General features: G+C 38.0%; 1 protein-coding gene across 1 annotated transcript in view; it reads right to left on the bottom strand.

The window, feature by feature from the left end:
- ROBO1 (roundabout guidance receptor 1) overlaps positions 1-23937 on the bottom strand; it is a 406812-nt gene that overhangs the window by 101338 nt on the left and 281537 nt on the right. The window contains exons 4-6 of the mRNA XM_073804384.1: positions 12245-12365; positions 11754-11892; positions 9355-9482 (exon numbers count right to left, since the gene is read on the bottom strand). Coding sequence (XP_073660485.1) covers positions 9355-9482; positions 11754-11892; positions 12245-12365 — 388 coding nt within the window. The remainder of the gene's footprint in view (positions 1-9354; positions 9483-11753; positions 11893-12244; positions 12366-23937) is intronic.

Genomic DNA, 23937 nt, shown 5'->3' with positions numbered 1-23937 from the left:
ACACTGTTCCAACAAATGATTTAAATGAAGTCTACATCAAAGAAAGGAAATTCAGAACTGAAGGGTCCAGTTTTTTCTCTCATTACTTCTTTTCTGTCTAGATATTATACCAGCTCTAAAAAGTCAGATGACTCTTACCCTCTATCAGATCTCATATGCTGATAGAAAGCTTTAGCCTGGTGAAGCCTGTTTATGGGAACTACAAATTTACAAAACAGGCTTTCTTTCCCCCCAGAGTTTGTTTTTGAATGCAAGTTTATTAAAGTTTATCCCTCACTACTGGCAATAAAATCTACAGTAAGCTACATTGTTTAATTTTCACTTAAATTTTAATTTTACATTCTGAAATAATTATATAGTGGTCCATAAAAAAAAAAAGCCATGCACATGACATGTTGCAATGTGTGAAATTAACATGTGGTTTTGTAAACTTCAAAGTTGCTATTTCACATCTTAGAAAATGTTCAAGGCACAAATGCACATTTCTTTTAATGGACTATGCCTTCTGATTCATTTTCAAGACTATTAAAGTTTTAAATTATATGGAAGTTATTACTGGGGACCATCTATCCACATTATTTTTATCTCTAGTTTCAACTGGTCCAATATATGGATTATATTTATGGAAGGTACAGTGATTCAATATTATTCATTTTATCAGGAAATTTAGCAGCATTGAACATATAAGGGGGGATAATAATTATGTTTAAAGATCAAAGGGAATCATGTTAATTATGGATCTGTTTAATAAAAAAAACTATTTTGGTCTCAAATGCATATCAAATACACACAATTAATAAAGACAAAAAAGTATTTTTACCTAATGTAGATTTTTTTGTGTTATACCTAACTTTTTTTCTGTTTCTTGAAGCAATTAGAATAAAAATTGACATTTTTTTACACCACAATTACGGAAACCTTGATAGTCATTGTTTATTGAAAACCATTTATTGTGTGTCTATATAAAGTATAATGGGAGATGCATACATGACTCAGACTTTAATCTTTTTTTTTTTTTTTTTTTTGCGGCACTTGGGCCTCTCACTGCCGTGGCCTCCCCCACCGCGGAGCACAGGTTCCGGACGCGCAGGCTCAGCGGCCACGGCTCACGGGTCCAGCCGCTCCGCAGCATGTGGGATCTTCCCGGACCGGGGCACGAACCCGTGGCCCCTGCACCGGCAGGCGGACTCTCAACCACTGCGCCACCAGGGAAGTCCAGACTTTAATCTTTTTATACAGCAGCTAAGAGCACTAAAGCTACATAAAGTCCTGATATATACACATATAAAGACACATGACTGAAATGACTCCTCTTCTTCTGCCTTCTTCATATCACCTTTATTGCTTCTCCTTTTGCTGAGCATTTAAATGCTTCACACAATGTGCTAAGCATTTCATATTTATTAGCTCATTTAATCTCCACAAAATCCTATGAGGGAGACATATTTACTCCCCTTTACGGAGGAGAAAACTGAGAATCAGAGATTTAACATCTTGTACATTCAGTTTTTGAATCCATGTGTGTCTATCAGAAAAGACTGTTAGTTCTACCCTACAGAACATTTCCTAAAGCAGCAGCAAAAAAAAAATATATTGAGGAGTGATTTTTTTTTTTTTTTTTTTCGGTATGCCGGCCTCTCACTGTTGTGGCCTCTCACTGTTGTGGCCTCTCCTGCTGCGGAGCACAGGCTCCGGACGTGCAGGCTCAGCGGCCATGGCTCACGGGCCCAGCCGCTCCGCGGCATGTGGGATCTTCCCGGACCGGGGCACGAACCCGTGTCCCCTGCATCGGCAGGTGGACTCTCAACCACTGCGCCACCAGGGAAGCCCCTGAGGGCTGATTTTGACAGACCTCAATATCAAGGAATCACAGAAAATTATAATTGCAGAAAAGCAAAACAATTACCAAATTCTACATTAATCAGCAACTAAAAATTTCAAATCTCTATGGTCAAAGTAAATATTACTGAGACTCTAATGGGTTTTTAGTTGTTTGAAAGAAGAGATGAGAAAAATAATCATAACCATCATTTTGCATAAGCATTTCATAATCCACAAACCACTTTTATGAGAATATACTTTGTTAATTATCTTTTTAAAACTTTTCTATCATCTTTGATGTTTATAGTCCATGTACATTCATTTTTTTCAACAGATGAGTATACTAAAACTCAGAGAAGTTAAGTGACTTGCCCAGGATACCACAGCTGGTATATATCAGGGCAGCCCTTGATTCGCTCAGACAGAAAATGTTACATGAGCACCAAGGATGCTCCTAAGACTGCAATAAGCAACGAGACTAAGAAGGTGAAGTACATAAAGTGTGCCTGTAAGGAACTCACAGCCAAATGGGGCAGATACTGAAATGCAATAAGGGTGGCAACAGCACGCGACGGGTCCATGAATGTGCATACCTAACCTGACACTGGGGTAAGGACTGCCTGCAAAGCTTCCTGCAAGATGCCTGCCTAAGCTGGATCCAAGGATACGAGTAATTAGCAAGTAGAAGATGGGTCAGTGGGGGCAGAGCATTTTAGACCAAAGGACTAACATAAAGAAAAGCCCAGACGGAAGCTCCATGGTGGTATTTACATGAAAAAATATGTAAACAATATAGTGTTACTACCCTGAAGGGAGTAGCAAGAGGGGGCTAAGTAGCCAGGCAGAGCAGCATTTAAGTACTTTGAACCTTATCTGGAGAGATGGGAAGCATGACAATGTTTCATGAATGGAACTAATACAATTTGATTTGTATTTTAGGTCAATGTACCTGTTGTATGAAGGATGGATTCTATAGGACAAGACGGAGGCAAGGAAACTGGTTAGATGTTAAGTTTCACTGCACAAGAGATAATAAAGCAGTGATAAGAAGATAAGACAGGTGTTGAGAGTTGAGAAATATTTAAAAGGCAAAATAAATAGGATTTTAAGGTGACTGACATTTGAGAAATGGAAGAGCAAAGCATGACCCCACCAGCACCCAAGCTGCTTACTACTGTGTATTTGCAGGTTGCATTGCCATCAACTGAAATGAAGAATACGGAAGAGTTCAGCTTCTTATGCCTTGTCTGCTCCTGTTTTCACTGCATCACTACTATTTCCTGTGAATTAATACTCACACACTGGGTTAGGAGAATCTTAAAAGCTTAGCCAAACCTCTGACTGTTGCTTCTTGTTTTACTGGAAATCATAACTATTGATCAATTCCTAGTTCACTGGGATATTAACTAGGGGTCAATTATAAACTATAGTGCCCAAGATATTTCAGCATTTTTTTTTTCTTTTCCTTTTTCTTTTTTTTTTTTTCTTCTTATTTTCTTTGGCATGCAGTTCACCAGCAGCAAGGAGAGAAGCTCTAGGAAACATTCCATTAGTAGCAGTTAAGTCAGCCAAAGGACTGCACTGGTCTTTTTTTTCTGCCTTGTGTCTCTCTGGTCTCACATCAATCTCAGACTTCAAGTTTCAGCCTTCCAGAGGCTGTCAGTGGCTAACCAATCCTAACGGGGAAGTGCTCCGTTCCTTCACTGCAGAGTAGGCATAATACTTATGGGAAGCATCAGACAAAATAATAGTTCTTCAGAACAGAATAGAATGCACGTCTTTTTGATGATCCATTTGAACATTCCTATTGTATGCCAAGAATACATTAAGGAGATATCAACATCATTCATGATACCATATTTTAGAACTAAAAAAAACCCAAAAAAAACCAGGTGATGAAATTGAGAGAATGGAGTAATTTCACATCAAGGGAAGAAAAACGGATAAGCGCCTATGAGAAAAGAGCTGGGATTTCACAGAAATCCCAATTGTCTGGTAACAGAGCATCACCTGGTTTAGAGATGTTTGGCATCTGCCTTTTCTTTTAACACAGCTGTTGCTGAAAGGGCAGAAAAGCAACTGTTTTTTGAGCTTCAAAGAATAACTGGTCCCTGGGAGAGGCCTGTGGAGGAGTGCAGTGGGGTGTGAACTAAACGTCCAGTTTCCTGTGTCTGACTGGCTCAGCACTTAGGGCTAAAGGGAAATGGGAGGACTAAATGTCTTTTAGTGCCTATTGTAAGAAAGACAGACAAAAATGGGATTAGATTTTCTTAATGGTTCAAGTCAGCACAGATAAAATGAGATTGCTTGGGAAATGGCTGGTACATGGAAGTTTGTTTTCAGTTCGGTTTCCTGTGACAGACATAGCGATGGGAACACGATCACTCTGGTGAGAGAGAGTCGCAAATTTACTTTGTCAATGAAATTGTGACAGTAATAAGAGCTGCTTTATCTGTGAAGTTGCAGAGGGAGTGGAAAGATTAATAATGCCATCGAGTTTGCCTTGTTTAAGCAGTGAGTATCACTGAACCAAAGAATTGTAAGAAATCTTAGAGGTGGAGGACAGACTTGGAAATGGGAGAAATTTGGAGTTTAAACTCTGTGTGGCTTTATCTTCCATCTTTCTTTCAGAAGAGCACACCTCATAAATGGAATTATTTAAAAAGCTACAGACATGATTGTCATCATAAATAATCACTAATTTTAAAGGTTTTGCTATTAATAGAATGATGAAGTTATTTTTCTGCCTTTATTTTTCTTTTAAGTGTTTTGAGGCTGCATCCACCATGCTTTTCTTTAAAGGCTACCTTCAACAAAGGAAAAAAAAAAGTACCCACTGTTTAAATTACTATGAATTGGTTCAAAAATGAAAGCAAGCAAGAAAATTTATGTTGGCTATCATGTGATTACAAGAAGAACCTCAAGGCCCACCTGGCAAGCATCTAATAAAGACCTAATGGGTTTAGATTAAGATAGTAAAATAATGTAAAACAAACCTGCAACCATTCTCGGAGCACCAAGCAGAGGCATAAATTTTAGCAGTTTCTATAGCACACTGTTTAAAAAATCTGGCAGGGTGCCTCACTGCATCTATTTTGTTCAACTTAGACTTTACATTTTATAGGTATGTCACAACCTATAAAATGGTTATAAATACTACAGTATATATCTTTTTCCTTAAACGATGGGGCCATTATGCAACATGAAACACTAGTTCAGAAGATAATTCATTCCTACTGTGACAGCTAGCAATCCTAATACTTGTCGAATTGAGACATTAAAATGCAAATATCACAATGTAATCAATCAAAATTGAGATGATATGTCTTTTAAAAGATGCCTGAATTTGTGTATTTTAGGTTTACAAAGAGAATTCTTGAGGAGGTGCATAGATATTATTACAGTATGGAGGGAAAATGAGGCAGACAAACATCAGGCGTAAATGTAACAACATTTACATTTATAGGTAATAAAGTTTTGATTATTCCAAAAAATGACAGAATATCAAGTTCAGGTTAACTGAATTTTCTGGTTAACTGGGAGTTAAACAGAAACACTTCTCTGTTGTGATCATTCCAAACAGCATTACTTCACCATTTTTTATTGGCCATGTAATGGACATTAATTATTTTTCAACAGGTCAAATTACTGCAGAGTCTCTGAGTCTCTGCTGAACGTTTTTTCATAACGATAACACTCCATTGCACATAAAATGTAATCGGTTTTTGAATCATTTCTATTCCCAAGTGGTCGTAATTTTCATTAAATTATCTAGTTATTTTGCAAAACCTCAACATTAAATCTAGCACTAGTTTTGATGGCACTAACAAGATTTAACACATTTAGTTTAAAAGCCAATAAAGTTTTTTTTAATAAAAATGTAATGCTTTATATTTGAGAAGACTTTTAATAACTTGTTACATAATAAATTATCATGATTATATTACTACTTCAGGTTTCTCATTTACAATAGCAAAGGAAGACCTACCTGTCTAGAATTATCTGAACATTACTACATTTCTTATGAAATAACCAATAATTATTAAAATTAAGTGATAAAGCTATCACTAATAATAACGCTTATATGACTACAACACTCCTTATTTATAAAACATTCTGTAACAGACAATATGTTAAGCTTTATATATATATAATTTAATTTAATCCTTATAAAAATGCTGTGAGATTCGTATTACTGTACCCATTTTACACATGGGCAACTGAGACTCATGTAATTTAAATAACCTTTTCTAGGCCACACAGTTGGTAAATGACAGAAATAGGATTCAACTACATTTTGTCTGACACCAATGTCTATACTCTTCGCTACACAATTCTCTGTAACACACTTCATCCAGCCCTGGTAATTCCCAAACCCTAGAGCAATTTTTTTTTTTTTTTTTCGGTACGCGGGCCTCCCACTGTTGTGGCCTCTCCCATTGCGGAGCACAGGCTCCGGACGCACAGGCTCAGCGGCCATGGCTCACGGGCCCAGCCGCTCCGCGGCATGTGGGATCCTCCCGGACCGGGGCGCGAACCCGCGTCCCCTGCATCTGCAGGCGGTCTCTCAACCACTGCGCCACCAGGGAAGCCCTAGAGCAATTTTTTAAAGCCCTTTATTCTTTCTGTCAGCTCAACAGGTAACTCCACATTCCAGAGACTGATGAACTTGCTTGAAAACAAAAATAAAAACAAATTTCTGTTCTCTAACCCAGATCTACTAAATCAGGTTCTCCAGGGGCATGCTTGATAATCTGTATATTTAACAAGCTTCAGATAAGTTTAGATATACACGTTCAGATAAGATCAGATAACAAACTTCATCTAAGTTTAGGAAACTCTGTCCAGCCCCAGGTTTTACTCTGTTCCTTTCAAACACAGACCACCAGGCAGCCATCAGAGATGATAATCTCTTCAGATCTGATCCAATGTAACCTATTGCTAGCACTCAGGATCAAAGTCACCAGAAGATGCTTGAATTTCCCCTGTGATGTACTGTACTGTGATATCTCTACCACACAAGCAGAAGGTTGGAGTTCAAATGCATAGTTCAAATTGTAACAAGTATTTATTACATAAAGTGCCTACTAGATGTCCAGTACCATACTAAGGACTGTGAAAAATACACAAGTATTAAAACCAAAGAAATCATGAGTTGAGAATGGAATACTTGAGGAAATACATACAGACAGAGTCTCTAAAACAGCAGAATCAGGATTTCAAAAAAATATATATATATCAAAAAAAAGGAAGTAATTCTCAAATGAGGGTTAATTTTTAAATGTTAGAACTAATCATATCTGTACTGGGGGTGAAAATCAAACGTTCACCCTTATTTAAGAAAGTTTTTTTCCCCAAACTGCTACTGGAACACAGGGTTCTGTTGTCCAACATCAATTCTCAAAATTAAACATTTATTGCATGAGGAGTGAGGAAAAGGAAGAATATTTTTAAGCCCATACTGACTCCAATAGTGCCTCAAAAATGAACCACAAATGAAATACAGAAATCAAAAACAACTATGCTACTGAATTTCTAATAATTGTTTCCTGCTATCAAATGTATTCATTTCTGATTAGTTTCCTTTGTACTAACTAATATTTTTCTATATTCAATCTCAAAGGAAAAAAATACATAACTTCTCAAGTTTCCTTTGAAAAGTTTCCTTTGTTTTTTTTCTTAGTTAAGTTTTGCTGTTGGGAATCATGTTACTTTCTTTGACATACTGTGTATATTATTCTAGCATGTTAAAGGTATTTTCACAGTGATGTTAATATGCATATTTTATTTTAATAGTTGAATAAAATAATAACTTCTCAACAATACACAGATCTTTCATAAGTTTATAGAAAACCCAATGCAGTTGAAATAAGAACTTCTAAATTCCTTAAGTAGTTTCTGGATTTGATCATTTGTACCCAGTTTTCACTGAAATCCAGGCTTAGGAGCAAGAATTCCATATGGAAAACTTAAGGCTGAATTAACTTTGGAATTGAGTATAAAACTGCTGGAAGAAACTCTATTTTGATTTCAATGTCTACTGTAGACACAGCAGAATGGCTATTATTTATAAAAGCATCATCTCTCTGACTAATATAATAGACAATCAACCTCCCTGTCACAATTGCCTGGAGATAGACACACCTTTTCATGTCTTGGATTCATCCTGGGCTACTTTCACTCCCTCCGGAGGGCTTCTGAACTTGAACTTGACATCTCTTAAATTTATGCTTTCTCTAAATGTAAAGGGGTTTTCTTTTCTTACAGTTTTAGTCTTATGTGGAGTTCAAGTCCAACTTAGATTAAAGAGAAGTAGTCTAGGCCTTAGAAATTCAATGTTTGTTCTTGATCTTTTCATTTTTTTCTTTTGTTTTTATGAGGTTGAGCTAAAAACCCCAAAGGGGGACATAATGGCTTTAGAGACAGGAAGGAAATATTCTTTATTCCTTTTTTCTACTGTAAAAAGCCCACAAGGCTCTTTTGTAGAAAGCCCACAGTAGAAGCTCTCCTTCAAAAGCCACCTTTTCCTTCGTAATAGCCTTAGAGGAGACAGTGCTCAGAAAAGATGACAGAGCAGGTGTTGCTAATGTCATACTCAGAAACAAGCTAAGTGGTTTATGGCCAAAATCCCTGTTTACTCTATATACGTGTCAAAATAAGGAATTTTTTTCACCAACAAAATGCTCTTTAAAGGTCCCTGTCTCTCAAATTCCACAATAAACAATTTGTCCCTAAAAAGGAAAAAAATGAGAGAAAGTTCTCAGATGATACATAGTAAGAAATAATCAGTGTGACATCATGGAAAAAGGGGAAAAGGGATAATGAGAATGAAAAACATATGAAATTATGGAAACAAAGGAGGTGACAGAACCATTTCTGCATATCAGTTTAAGATGTGACTTTGACATTCAAAAAACTTGTAGCCAAAGAATATGGCAGCCATTTTGGCTCACATCACACCAAATAATAAATCTTCATCAAAATTAGCAAAGTACAAATGCAATTAATTCACTCAACAAATATTTATTGAATGTCTGTTAAGTCACAGGCACGGTGTGCACAGAAAAAGACTGCAAAAGTCCCTACTCTTTGGATGCATCTTACATTCTAGTGGGAAACAGAATCTTTTCACTTTTTTGTTCTGAACTGTACAGACCCTTGAAAGTGCATGACCTGAAGGAATGGTCGACTTATTTTCATTGAAAGATCAAGTTTTCGCGGCAGTAGCTGTCATTTAATTAAAGCTCTGTGTTTGAAGACCCAGAGATTAAAGCACACTCCCCTCCTCTATTTGACCGAGAAAATGCTCTCATAATTTTGAAAACTTAGTTCAATTTCCTGTAACAGACACTTATAGAGCTCCCATAGGCAAAACAATAATTTCCTTTAAATATGTTTGGAATAATGTATATATATACAGCACTATTTAAAGTCTATATTTTATATAGACTACTCTAATATGTAATATTTCCAAATATCAACATTGTATCTCATATAATAAATCAACCACAAAAAATGTTCCCCAAACCTTACCTTGGACAGTCAGAGTAGCAGAGGCTTCAGCTTTTCCAACCATATTTTCCGCAACACAAGTATATGACCCCGTGTCACCAGCCATCACCTTCCGAATTTTCAAGGTATGATCATCTCTGATTTCATATCTAGTGACATAACAAAAGAAAGCACAGTTAAGTGACTTTCTACTTGAAAAAATCCATCATTACAAATATGTATTTAGGTATCAAATCACAGCCAACATTCTCGAGAATTTAAAGCAGAAGGTAAATAATGCAGCATTCTTCTAAGTAAGCGTGTGCATAGAAAAGAGCACTTCTTTTATATTCGTGTGGGCAAAAATATTAAAACTACTTTTTTTTTTTTTTTTTGCGGTACACGGGCCTCCCAATGCCGTGGCCTCTCCCGTTGCGGAGCACAGGCTCCGGACGTGCAGGCTCAGTGACCATGGCTCACGGGCCCAGCCGCTCCGCGGCATGTGGGACCTTCCCAGACCGGGGCACGAACCCGTGTCCCCTGCACCGGCAGGCGGACTCTCAACCACTGCGCCACCAGGGAAGCCCTAAAACTACTTTTTAACAGAATATTTTTAGGCAAAGTTGACGCTTATTTGTTTATTTCCTCAAGCTCCTGTACTCATACTAAAATTTAAGTGACCATTAAATACATTTTTATTATATGTCAGACTTCAAGCATTTTGTAGGTTCTATCTTTTAAAATTCTTATAACACCTTATGAAGTATTATGCTCATCTCCATTTGGCAGATGAGAAAATTGAGGCATAGGAAGGTAAGGTAGCTTGGCTTTGGTCTTCAGCTATTTTAATGGCAGAGTTAATATTTAAACCCAGAGAGTCTTATTCTGGAATTCCCTTGCCTTGCCTCATCTTGCCTTTTTTTAAATGTTGGGTATCCCTTGAAATTTCACCTCAGTCCTCTTTTTACTCTATATGATACCCCTGAGTTATACTATCTACACTAGTTTATATATTGATCGACCACACAAACATTTGCTGCCCCTATTTCACTTAAGCTCCAAATTCATAATCCTGACTAATAATTAGACATCATACCTCCAGAGACACTTAATATTTAATACGTTAGATAAAACATTTTTTTCTTACCCTATCACATAAAACAACTCCTTCTCCTAACACAACCTACCTATCTTCCTTCACCAGCTCCCTATATATAACAAATCATTCAATTCATCAATTGGGTCTCAGAACTTTCTCTCCATGATGGACCCCTAGCCTATTTCCATCTCATCTCCCAGTTCAGGCGATTCACATCTCTTATCTGGACAACAACAATGGTGACCCAGCCAACGGCAACCCCCCAACCCCTTGCCACATTAATGTGATATCCATAATGCTAAAAAAAATATTTCCTCTAAAAAGCAATTCTGTTCATAGTTATCCCTCTTGGCTTATCAATGTGCATGCCGTATGATTCAGAATTCTTTAGTCGATACAAAGTCCTGTAAATCCGGCCTCACTATCTCCAGCCTGGTTTCCCATAACCTCTTGCCACATGCGCTGTGTGCTGCCATGCTAAATTTCCACCACTCAAAACAGTCTTAGATTTGTGTCTATGCTGTGATGTCTTTTTTCCTGGAATACTCTTCTCCTCTTTCTTGCTTGTCAAATTGATACATATTTTTCAAGACATTGCTTCTATGTCACTTTCCTTTGAGAACTCTCTCCTGATTTTCTGCTCCCATGGGTCTACCTTTATGCAGCAAAAGGGTTTGCTACGTTACTCTGTATCTATCCATACATGACTCCTTTGGTGAGCTCCTTGACAGCAGAAACTATACCTAAACACTTGCTGTGACCCCCAAACCTAGCAGGGGCTCAAGGTATGTCTGCTGAATGAATGGACACACTAGAGAAGACAGCCTAAAGACAGTGCCTGAAAGTTTCATTTCATTGCCTCATTCCCTAAGGCTGCGAGTGTATCTCTGCTTCTAGCCAATTTAAGGATTTGACAGATATCAAGAAACTCTGACCTCTTCTACCATTCCCTGGTGATGTTGTAGCTAAGGAAAAGGAAGTTTGCTTTTTAACTGGTTTGTAGTTACATCTTTAGTGCTGTACCTCCCTTCCCTACCTATTCCCATATAAGACATTGGTATTAACTGTTGTCTGGCTGGACAAAGAGAAAACTGTTTAAGGAATGTCACATCTTCCAAGGGTTCCCTGGGCAGGCTGGGGTCATGAACTTACAGTTATCTGTACACGCTCAAAGAAAGCATGGCAACCTTCTGATTCTAATTATCTCCGTTACTATGTCTGGCCCAAGGAGATCAAGGAGTCTAGAGTAGACCATTCTAATGGCTTATATGTGAAAAGTGGTCTGATGAGAACTGTAGAAATTCCGAGTGGATGAATCCCATCATTAAATTCTGATCCATACCTGGATTTGGGCAGTTCCCCATCATCTTTCCTCCATCGTACTGTGGGCACAGGGTCGCCTCGGGCCTCACATTTAAATTCTGCACTGTCATCCACAGTGACTGCCAAGTTACTAGGTCTCTTCACAAATGAAGGTCTCTCTAAAATTAGAAAAAGTCATCTCAAAAAAAAAAAAAATACAGATGAACAAACTAAAAGCCATTTTAGATGTTCCGTAAGAGCAGATTTATAATTTAAAATATTACTTAGAAAATTATTCCACCGAGTTCCCTACTTCTCCTCCCGAGGTGTAGTGTTTCCTCCGAATTGTCTTCCTATGTCTTGGCTACTTTATCTCAGGCTGCTTTACTGATTTCTTCTGTCTTTTTTCCAGCCCCCAAAATATTGGTTTACCTTCTAGAAAAGGTCATTTCTTTCTCCCTTGTATAAAGATACTAAATGATAATAAGAGATAAGCTTTACAATGAGCAGATCAGATAAAATTGCACTTACCTAAAACAGTTAGCTCTGCTACTTCACTCTCACGTTCCCCAACCATGTTGGTACCAACACAAACGTATTTGCCAGCATCACTCTTGCGGGTGTAAGTAATCATGAGCTTTCCTCCTCGTATCTTAAAAAAAAGTTTCACGTGACTATCATTAAAATCGCTACAGTAATTTTTACATGACAGAGGTCTTCATAAATGAAGTCTACTTTCTAAGCATGCAAAGAAAGACTGATTATATCAAAAAGCTGATGTGTAGTATTTACTCTATAGGTAATAACTTTAAACAGAATTTATTCCAAAGGTACAATATAAAAGAGGCAAAACATTTTTACTTACCTACATTTCTTGTAAAGTAATTATATTCTATATAACTAGAAATTTGTTTTTCCAAACCAGCCAAGTTCCTTCATATTATTTAATTAAATGAAAACCAAAAACATTGTGTGAACAATTTGGTTAGCAAGTAGAAAAAAGAAAAAGGAAATTTTTTTTTAACTGAAGTATAATTGATTTACAATGTTGTATTAATTTCTGCTATACAGCAAAGTGATTCAGTTATTATATATATATATATATATATATATATATATATATATACACACACATTCTTTATCTTCTTTTCAGTATGGTTTATCACAGGATATTGAATGTAGTTCCCTTTGCTATACAGTAGGACCTTGTTGTTTAGGAAATTCTTAATACCATATGACTATAATTAACATGTAAATACATATTAGCTATACGTAATTTCAAGGAAGCATACTCTAGTATTACAAGATGTGGAAATTAAAATGTCTCTAATTACTTAATTTGCCAGAGATGCTTTAAGCAACTATATCTTAACTTCCAAAATATTACAGAACCTGACCTGTCCTAAAAAACATAAGTGTCTCTGCTGTCCAAACAGTTTCTTGGGGTCTTAGGAGGCAGAGACCGAACAGATACTAATAAATCATCTGGAAAGTCATTCGGGTACACTCTTGAACACTTAATTATTTGAAGAAGGATTAATTACAAATGTAAGCAGACTTCCAGTACAATATGTAGGCCAAAGCTAATCATGAATTAAGATTGGGATGCGGAAATTGAACTATCTTTACTTAATTTAATATGCTTTTGGTGGGGAGTAGAGTTCAATTACCCCTGAATAACTATAATGCTCTGAACCTTAGAAAGGTTTTGTCAGGGATAACTTCCAGAATGTTTATTCATGGAGGTTTTGACCTCACAGTTATTTTGTACAGTATACAGATTAAACAAAGGAGGAAAAAAAAATACAGAAAGTAAGGAAGGAACCATTCAAATAGAATTTTTTTTTCATCCTACACTGGGAGTTTGTTGAAACTACTACTTTATTCAAGTGGGGTCACAGTGTTTTGGAATGCCTAAATTGCTTTATTTCAATCCAGACATCCAAACTAGATATTGCGGCCAAGTCTTTATGTGTTAGGACAAACCAAATATTAACAGAGCAGTTTTAATTTTTGTGCCTTTAGAACTTGACATTTTTCAGTCCTTTTATTTAAAAAATGACCATGATTCTCTAGGTGTCATTATAAAAATCATCCAGGGACTTTTCTCTGCATTGCTCATGATTCTATCCCTCATGCTTAGAAAAATGTCTGCATATAGTAGTCACTCGAAAGGTTTTTAATGAATGCAAACTGCTTTTGTAGATAAAATTAGTCTATTATCCACTGAAGCATTTTCATAAAGGTTTATAGCAGCTACAAGATATATTAATGATAGATTTATTGTTTTCATATATACTTACCTGTTTTCAAACAGAATAAATAAAAAGAACAAATAAATGTCACATGAAAAGAAAAAAACCTTCCAAAAGTTTACTGTCAATACTTTATGAGCATTTTTCTTTTGTACCTCCCTCTCTCTCAATATAGATATAGATAAATAGATATAGAAATATAGATATAAAATATACGTTACACATACACACTTTTACTAAAGTAAAATCATGTGATTCATGCTTTTCTTTGTTAAGTTGCATTTTCAACTCAATAACATCCTACAAAGCACAAAGGCGTCCACCACAGTAAAGAATTATCACACACCCCATATGTCAATAGTGCTGATGTTGAGAAACTTTGTTCTAAAGACCTGGCTCTGGCCTAAGGATAAATGCTGGATTAATATAACAAAAGGAAGGAGGGATTAAAATCATGTAATACCATTAATGTTTACTCTATTTGGAAAAATCATCACTGAGAGTCCCCAGGTTAGTATAAATACGCCTACACAACTTCCATCCCATTAACAAGACAATTTCACTATAAAACCCTACATTCTACTCTACACTCACTGGCAATAATGGTTCAAAACCCCAAAGTGAACATTACAACTTAAATGGAAAATCAAACAAACCTCACCAAACCTGGGAGAAACTTATCTCCTAGGAGATGATAGAGACAGAAATTGACAAAAGTGAAGGAAGAAACAACAAAGTACTGAAAACAGAGAAACACACAAAATAACGGATGCAAATGGTAGTCTTCAGTTTCTACAAGTTCAAATTGATTTTGGCATTATGTCAATGGCTGAATTGAAACAGAGCAAACCAAAAGCCATAATTCTATTCTCTATGGTCACAAATGTGGACTGCATGGTGGCCTGTTCTTTTCAACAAACAGAAGAATAGAAAAAACCATAGTGCTATAACCCCGATCAAATATAACGTACCAGCTTTAAAGCAGTACCTACTATTAACAATCACCATTTTATGCTGGCATATAAAAATATTGATTGTAAAGGGTGACTATACACATTCTAAATCTTAGTGCTCCTTTGTAAACCAAAAATTGACATTTCCTCTCTCTACAGAGAAAGGAAGAATATGTCTAACACATACAAAACACCATAAATGTGAAAATAGCACTATTTAAAACAAGTTAAGAAATATTTCCTGGCAGCTCTCTTCCTGCAGCTGGATCTGACAGCCAAATTGTAAACCTATCAAAAATGAGTTTGTATAATGAACAGACACAATGTTAAACACTGCACTGCAGCAGCTCTACTTCAATTAACCTAACCGGGTAGTGGAGAAGCAGAAAGAGTTAACCTTTCCGACAATATGGCATCTAGCCTATGTCAAAACTCGAAGCAGAAGTCCCACTTCCTCATTACCATCTACCTTATCAGCCTGCAGTAGTAACCACATTAGAAGCCTACATTTCCATAAGCTCTAGACAGCACTTAAAGGGGGACCTCCGCTAACTACATACTAGGTGAAAACAAAACAAAAAAGGTCCTAGTGGTGTTGCTACTTCTGGGGAAGGAGACAGGAGGAGAAAGGAAAAGGTGGGAAAAAGGTTAAAGTTTCAAATATCTTTATACTTTATATTTTTCTTCAGAACAGTTTCAGATTAAAAAAAGTTTTAGTGACATTAAGGTATGGAATACCTCAATGTACTTGATATATAGGATTCTTATATACTAGCATTTTCCCTTTAAGAAGCTATAAATGATTATATACCTTAGGGGTAAAAGCCTTCTCTCCTAGCACTTAAAGACTTCTCTGAAGTAGTTGAAAATCTCTTCTAGAATGCTTTCATCTCCTTTATTGCATTGTTTACTGAGTAACAAGATGATATAGAAAAATCAGGTATAAGATGTAGCTTTTCGAACAAAAGTGAAGAGAATTATTTCATATTTCTGGTAAGCATGAAAAACCACAATCAGAATTCTTACTTCCAGAATACAAGAAGGAACATTATCTTTGCACATATAGAAGCATGCCTTCTTTTAAAAAGTAAATTAAGTAAAGCTTTTTGTCTGGTTATTCTATGGCATATACAGCTCACTCTGCAATCAGTGCTTAAAATCAGAAATAAAGATGAACTTAAAATGAACCCCTTGGTATGTCGTCATTTTCTACCCTAAAGCAAGTCAGGGGATTTGCAGTATCTGTTACACAGGAATTGTTTTTCAGGCATCACCCCGACAATGTTATCCATACACCTCTAGGTTAATATACTAAACCAACTGGGGCTAATTAACTAGTTTGGCTACACAAAATCTTTTCTGCTTTTAATTACATTAACCTAATGTGACTTGAATTCAGCAGACCAAAAACGAAACCACTAATTATATTAAAGGCTTCAAAGATGATTTCAAATGGCTAACCACCAAACTGTCATATAATTTATCTCATTTCCTTTAGTAGATTTTGCATTCAAAATCTGTTTCTTACTATAAATACTATTTTTAAAATAGATCCTAACAATGGATTAAAAGAACACTGATCTAGAATGCTGAGAGATATATGTTTAAACAATATACGCAAGATGCAAATAGGTGTCATGATACCAATGAGAAATTGTGCAGTACTTAATTTTTATAATTTTCTAAAAGATTAAAGACTCAGAAATATTCATTTACAGTAGTAAAGACTTAATAAGCAGGGTTAATAGGAGGAATAAAAATTTTAAAGCACCCAGGTTTAGAAATTATTTTTTCTGAAACACTTGATTCTTTACCACTGTTTTGCAAAGTAAATGAGATGAGAGGTTTTGAATTATAGTCTAGTGTATCATCCTTAAACAATTCACTAAGTCTCTTTGGGCAGAATATCTCTTCATAGCAATGCTGCCAATTCTGCCTGGATCTTTGACCTGTAGAACAGATATCAAACTGTTGTGAACTAGAAGGGAAGTACTTTGCATGGGTTTAGGACTTCTTAATGACCATGAGATGCAGGTACCCCAGATGGCCAGTCACAGGCCCCAGACATTCTCTTTGGTGAACTAAACTGCAAGGCAGTTTTGGGTGGTTCCTAAGAACTCCTTTCAACAGAGACATGTAAAGAAGAGTCACGGTAACAGCTTTTATTTCTTTAACATTTAGCATTAAATCAACAACAAAAATAACCACCCCCCTCAAAAAAAAAAAAAGATATATTGTTTGATCAGGGAGCAGAGAATGGGAGAAAATGGAAAAATACCCATTACTTTCCAATCTGGTTGGAAGAGTGGTATCAACCTTTAATGTAAACAATTCCAACTGAAGCATTCATACTTTCTAACATATACCACAGTACCTTTCAAAATCAATTATGCTTTGTTGCATTCTAAATTAAGGAAAAACACTGGTGGTAGTGTAATTATATTGTACAAATGATAGGCAAAGGGTTGGATAAAATACATGTCTCATAGCAGTTAAAAAAATTATAACCAAGTAAAAGATAATTCATATAATTCAGATCTTATACAATATCAAAGAATACAGTATTTCTTATTTGGCAATATTTCTTACTCACACTCCCAGGTAAGCAGTTCCTTAAGAGCTGTTAGTAAAAAAGCCATGTCTAGAATGAAATAATTTCATGTTTTTCTAATCATGGTTGAATATCATGTGTAGGTACTTTATATTTTTGAATATACACCTTCATAATTTTGCTGTTTCACTCTTTGGAACCTAAATTTTAATGGAGTTAGTAAGCAGATAAAAATGTAAGTTTTTGAAAAATTTCCACTATCAAAAACCATTGATATAGGACTTCCCTGGTGGCACAGTGGTTAAGAATTCACCTGCCAATGCCGGGGACACATGATCCCTGGTCCGGAAAGATCCCACATGCCCTGGAGCAAATAAGCCTGTGCGCCACAACTACTGAGCCTGTGCTCTAGAGCCCGTGAGCCGCAACTACTGATCCCATGTACCGCAACTACTGAGGCCCGTGCGCCTGGAGCCTGTGCTCTGCAACAAGAGAAGCCACCACAATGGGAAGCATGCGCACCGCAACGAAGAGTAGCCCCTGCTCGCCGCAACTAGAGAAAGCCCGTGCACAGCAACGAAGACCCAATGCAGCCAAAAAATAAATTAAAAAAAAAAGTTTTTTAAAAACCATTGATATAGGGCTTCCCTGGTGGCACAGTGGTTGAGAGTCCGCCTGCTGATGCAGGGGACACGGGTTCGTGCCCCGGTCCGGGAAGCTCCCACATGCCGCGGAGCGGCTAGACCCGTGAGCCATGGCCGCTGAGCCTGCGCGTCCGGAGCCTGTGCTCCGCAACGGGAGAGGCCACAACAGTGAGAGGCCCGCGTACGGCAAAAAAAACAAAACAAAACAAAAAAACATTGATATAAAACAATTTATATCTACTACTCTTGTCACCATCAACACTTTTCTTAAGTATAAGAAGAAATGTCAAGAACTTAACCTTTATTTATCCTATTTATTTGTACTAATCTTGTCACACAAAATGTTTTTAAAACTGATATCATGAGGGGGGGACCTTGAAGATGGCGGAAGAGTAAGACGCGGAGATCACCTTCCTCCCCACAGATACACCAGAAATACATCTACACGTGGAACAACTCCTACAGAACACCTACTGAACGCTGGCAGAAGACCTCAGACCTCCCAAAAGGCAAGAAACTCCCCACGTACCTGGGTAGGGCAAAAGAAAAAAAAAGAAAAAACAGAGACAAAAGAATAGGGACGGCACCTGCACCAGTGGGAGGGAGCTGTGAAGGAGGAAAAGTTTCCCCACACTAGGAAGCCCCTTCGCGGGCGGAGACTGCAGGGCGCGGAGAGGGGAGCTTCGAAGCCGCGGAGGAGTGCACAGCAACGGGTGCGGAGGGCAAAGCGGAGAGATTCCCGCACAGAGGATCGGTGCCGACCGGCACTCACCAGCCCGAGAGGCTTGTCTGCTCACCCGCCGGGGCGGGCGGGGCTGCGAGCTGAGGCCGGAGCACAGGGAGAGGACTGGGGTTGGCGGCTTGAACGTAGCCTGAAGGGGTTAGTGCACCACGGCTAGCTGGGAGGGAGTCCGGGGAAAAGTCTGCACCTGCCGAAGAGGCAAGAGACTTTTTCTTACCTCTTTGTTTCCTGGTGCGTGAGGAGAGGGGTTTAAGAACGCTGCTTAAAGGAGCTCCAGAGACGGGCGCGAGCCGCGGCTAAAAGCACGAACCCCAGAGACGGGCGCGAGCCGCGGCTGAAAGCGAGGACTCCAGAGACGGGCGGGAGACGATAAGGCTGCTGCCGCCGCCACCGAGGGGCCTGTGTGCGAGCACAGGTCACTCTCCACACCCCTCTTCCGCGGAGCCTGTTTAGCCCACCACTGCCAGATTCCCGGGATCCAGGGACAACTTCCCCGGGAGAACGCACGGCGGGCCTCAGGCTGGTGCAAAGTCACGCCGGCCTTTGCCGCCGCAGGCCCGCCTCGCACGCCGTGCCCCTCCCGCCCCGCCGGCCTGAGTGCGCCAGAGCCCCCGAATCAGCGGCTCTTTTAACCCCGCCCTGTCTGAGCAAAAAACAGGCGCCCTCCAGCGACCTACACTCAGTGGCAGGGCCAAATCCAAAGCTGAGCCCCTGGAAGCTGTGAGAACAAAGAAGAGAAAGGGAAATCTCTCCCAGCAGCCTCAGAAGCAGCAGATTAAAGCTCCGCAATCAACTTGATGTACCCTGCATCTGTGGAATACCTGAATAGACAACCAATCATCCCAAATTAAGGAAGTGGACTTTAGGAGCAAGATCTATGATTTTTTCCCCTATTCCTCTTTTTGTGAATGTGTATGTGTATGCTTCTGTGTGAGATCTTGTATGTATAGTCTTGCTTCCACCATTTGTCCTAGGGTTCTATCCGTCCATGGTTTTTTTTAAAAATTTTTTTTCTTAATAATCAATTTTAATTTTAATAACGTTATTATACTTTACCTTCGTTCTTTCTTTCTTTCTTTCTTTCTTTCTTTCTTTCTTTCTTTCTTTCTTTCCTTCTTTCTTTCTTTCCTTCCTTCCTTCCCTCCTTTATACAACGAATCATCCCAAATTGAGGAGGTGGTCTCTGACAGCAAGATTTATGATTTTTCCCCCTTTACCTCTTTTAGTGAGGGTGTATGTGTATGCTTCTGTGTAAGATTTTGTCTGTATAGCTTTGCTTCCAACATTTGTCCTAAGGTTCTATCCGTCCCCTTTTTTTTTCTAAATAAGAATTTTTTAATTCAATAATTTTATTATACTTTATTTTATTTTTACTGTATCTTCTTTCTTTCTGTCTTTTTTCCTTCTTTCCCTCCTTCCTTCCTTCCTCCCTCCCTCCCTCCCTCCTTTCTTTCCTTCTTTCCTTCTTTGCTCTTTCTTTCTTTCTTCCTTCCTTCCTTCCCGCCTTTCCTTCTTTCTTTCCTCATACTTCTACTAATTCCCTCTACTTTTTCTCCCTTTTATTCTGAGCCGTGTGGATGAAAAGCTCTTGGTGCTCCAGCCAGGAGTCAGGGCTCTGCCTCTGAGGTAGGAGAGCCAACTTCAGGACACTGGTCAACAAGAGACCTCCCAGCTCCACATAATATCAAACGGCGAAAATCTCCCAGAGACTTCCATCTTAACACCAGCACCCAGCTTCACTCAACGACCAGCAAGCCACAGTGCTGGACAACCTATGCCAAACAACTAGCAAGACAGGAACACAACCCCACCCATTAGCAGAGAGGCTGCCTAAAATAATAATAAGGCCACAGACACCCCAAACACACCACCAGATGTGAACCTGCCCACTAGAGAGACAAGATCCAGCCTCATCCACCACAACACAGGCACTAGTCCCCTCCACCAGGAAACCTACACAACCCACTGAACCAACCTTAGCCACTGGGGACAGACATCAAAAACAGCAGGAACTACGAACCTGCAGCCTGCAAAAAGGAGACCCCAAACACAGTAAGATAAGCAAAATGAGAAGACAGAAAAACACACAGCAGATAAAGGAGCAAGATAAAAATGCACCAGACCTAACAAATGAAGAGGAAATAGGCAGCTTACCTGAAAAAGAATTCAGAATAATGATAGTAAGGATGATCCGAAATCTTGGAGATAGAATGGACAATAGAATGGACAAAATGCAAGAATCAGTTAACAAGGACGGAGAAGAACTAAAGATGAAACAAGCAACGATGAACAACACAATAAATGAAATTAAAAGTACTCTAGATGAGATCAATAGCAGAATAACTGAGGCAGAAGAACGGATAAGTGACCTGGAAGATAAAATAGGGGAAATAACTACTGCAGAGCAGAATAAAGAAAAAAGAATGAAAAGAACTGAGGACAGTCTCAGAGACCTCTGGGACAACATTAAACGCACCAACATTCGAATTATAGGGGTTCCAGAAGAAGAAGAGAAAAAGAAAGGGACTGAGAAGATATTTGAAGAGATTATAGTTGAAAACTTCCCTAATATGGGAAAGGAAATAGTTAATCAAGTCCAGGAAGCACAGAGAGTCCCATACAGGATAATACAAGGAGAAATACGCCAAGACACATATTAATCAAACTGTCAAAAATTAAATACAAAGAAAGCATATTAAAAGCAGCAAGGGAAAAACAACAAATAACACATAAGGGAATCCCCATAAGGTTAACAGCTGATCTCTCAGCAGAAACCCTACAAGCCAGAAGGGAGTGGCAGGACATACTGAAAGAGATGAAGGAGAAAAACCTGCAGCCAAGACTACTCTACCCAGCAAGGATCTCATTCAGATTTGATGGAGAAATTAAAACCTTTACAGACAAGCAAAAGCTGAGAGAGTTCAGCACCACCAAACCAGCTTTACAACAAATGCTAAAGGATCTTCTCTAGGCAAGAAACACAAGAGAAGGAAAAGACCTATAATAACGAACCCAAAACAATTTAGAAAATGGGAATAGGAACATACATATCGATAATTACCTTAAATGTAAATGGACTAAATGCTCCCACCAAAAGACACAGATTAGCTGAATGGATACAAAAACAAGACCCATATATATACTGTCTACAAGAGACCCACTTCAGACCTAGAGACACATACAGACTGAAAGTAAGGGGATGGAAAAAGATATTCCATGCAAATGGAAACCAAAAGAAAGCTGGAGTAGCAATTCTCATATCAGACAAAATAGATTTTAAAATAAGGACTATTAAAAGAGACAAAGAAGGACACTACATAATGATCAAGGGATCGATCCAAGAAGAAGATATAACAATTGTAAATATTTATGCACCCAACATAGGAGCACCTCAATACATAAGGCAAATACTAACAGCCATAAAAGGGGAAATCGACAGTAACACATTCATAGTAGGGGACTTAAACACTCCACTTTCACCTATGGACAGATCATCCAAAATGAAAATAAATAAGGAAACACAAGCTTTAAATGATACATTAAACAAGATGGACTTCATTGATATTTATAGGACACTCCATCCAAAAACAACAGAATACACATTTTTCTCAAGTGCTCATGGAACGTTCTCCAGGATAGATCATATCTTGGGTCACAAATCAAGCCTTGGTAAATTTAAAAAAATTGAAATTGTATCAAGTATCTTTTCTGACCACAATGCCATAAGACTAGATATCAATTACAGGAAAAGATCTGTAAAAAATACAAACACATGGAGGCTAAACAATACACTACTTAATAACGAAGTGATCACTGAAGAAATCAAAGAGGAAATAAAAAAATACCTAGAAACAAATGACAGTGGAGACACAACGACACAAAACCTGTGGGATGCAGCAAAAGCAGTTCTAAGGGGGAAGTTTATAGCAATACAAGCCCACCTTAAGAAGCAGGAATCATCTAGAATAAACAACCTAACCTTGCACCTCAAGCAATTAGAGAAAGAAGAACAAAAAAACCCCAAGCTAGCAGAAGGAAAGAAATCATAAAAATCAGATCAGAAATAAATGAAAAAGAAATGAAGGAAACAATAGCAAAGATCAATAAAACTAAAAGCTGGTCCTTTGAGAAGATAAACAAAATAGATAAACCACTAGCCAGACTCATCAAGAAAAAAAGGGAGAAGACTCAAATCAATAGAATTAGAAATGAAAAAGGAGAGGTAACAACTGACACTGCAGAAATAAAAGAGATCATGAGAGATTACTACAAGCAGCTCTATGCCAATAAAATGGACAATCTGGAAGAAATGGACAAATTCTTAGAAATGCACAACCTGCCAAGACTGAATCAGGAAGAAATAGAAAATATGAACAGACCAATCACAAGCACTGAAATTGAAACTGTGATTAAAAATCTTCCAGCAAGCAAAAGCCCGGGACCAGATGGCTTCACAGGCGAATTCTATCAGAGATTTAGAGAAGAGCTATCACCTATCCTTCTCAAACTCTTCCAAAATATAGCAGAAGGAGGAACACTCCCCAACTCATTCTACGAGGCCACCATCACCTTGATACCAAAACCAGACAAGGATGTCACAAAGAAAGAAAACTACTGGCCAATATCACTGATGAACATAGATGCAAATATCCTCAACAAAATACTAGCAAACAGAATCCAACAGCACATTAAAAGGATCATACACCATGATCAAGTGGGGTTTATTCCAGGAATGCAAGGATTCTTCAATATACGCAAACCTATCAATGTGATAAACCATATTAACAAATTGAAGAAGAAAAACCACATGATCATCTCAATAGATGCAGAGAAAGCTTTTGACAAAATTCAACACCCATTTATGATAAAAACCCTGCAGAAAGTAGGCATAGAGGGAACTTTCCTCAACATAATAAAGGCCATATATGACAAGCCCATAGCAAACATCATCCTCAATGGTGAAAAACTGAAAGCATTTCCACTAAGATCAGGAACAAGACAAGGTTGCCCACTCTCACCACTCTTATTCAACATAGTTTTGGAAGTTTTAGCCACAGCAATCAGAGAAGAAAAGGAAAT

The sequence above is a fragment of the Tursiops truncatus genome, chromosome 4 (genome assembly GCF_011762595.2).
Source record: "Tursiops truncatus isolate mTurTru1 chromosome 4, mTurTru1.mat.Y, whole genome shotgun sequence".
NCBI classification, from domain to species: domain Eukaryota; kingdom Metazoa; phylum Chordata; class Mammalia; order Artiodactyla; family Delphinidae; genus Tursiops; species Tursiops truncatus.
This window is presented reverse-complemented; position numbering and strand designations above follow the sequence as displayed.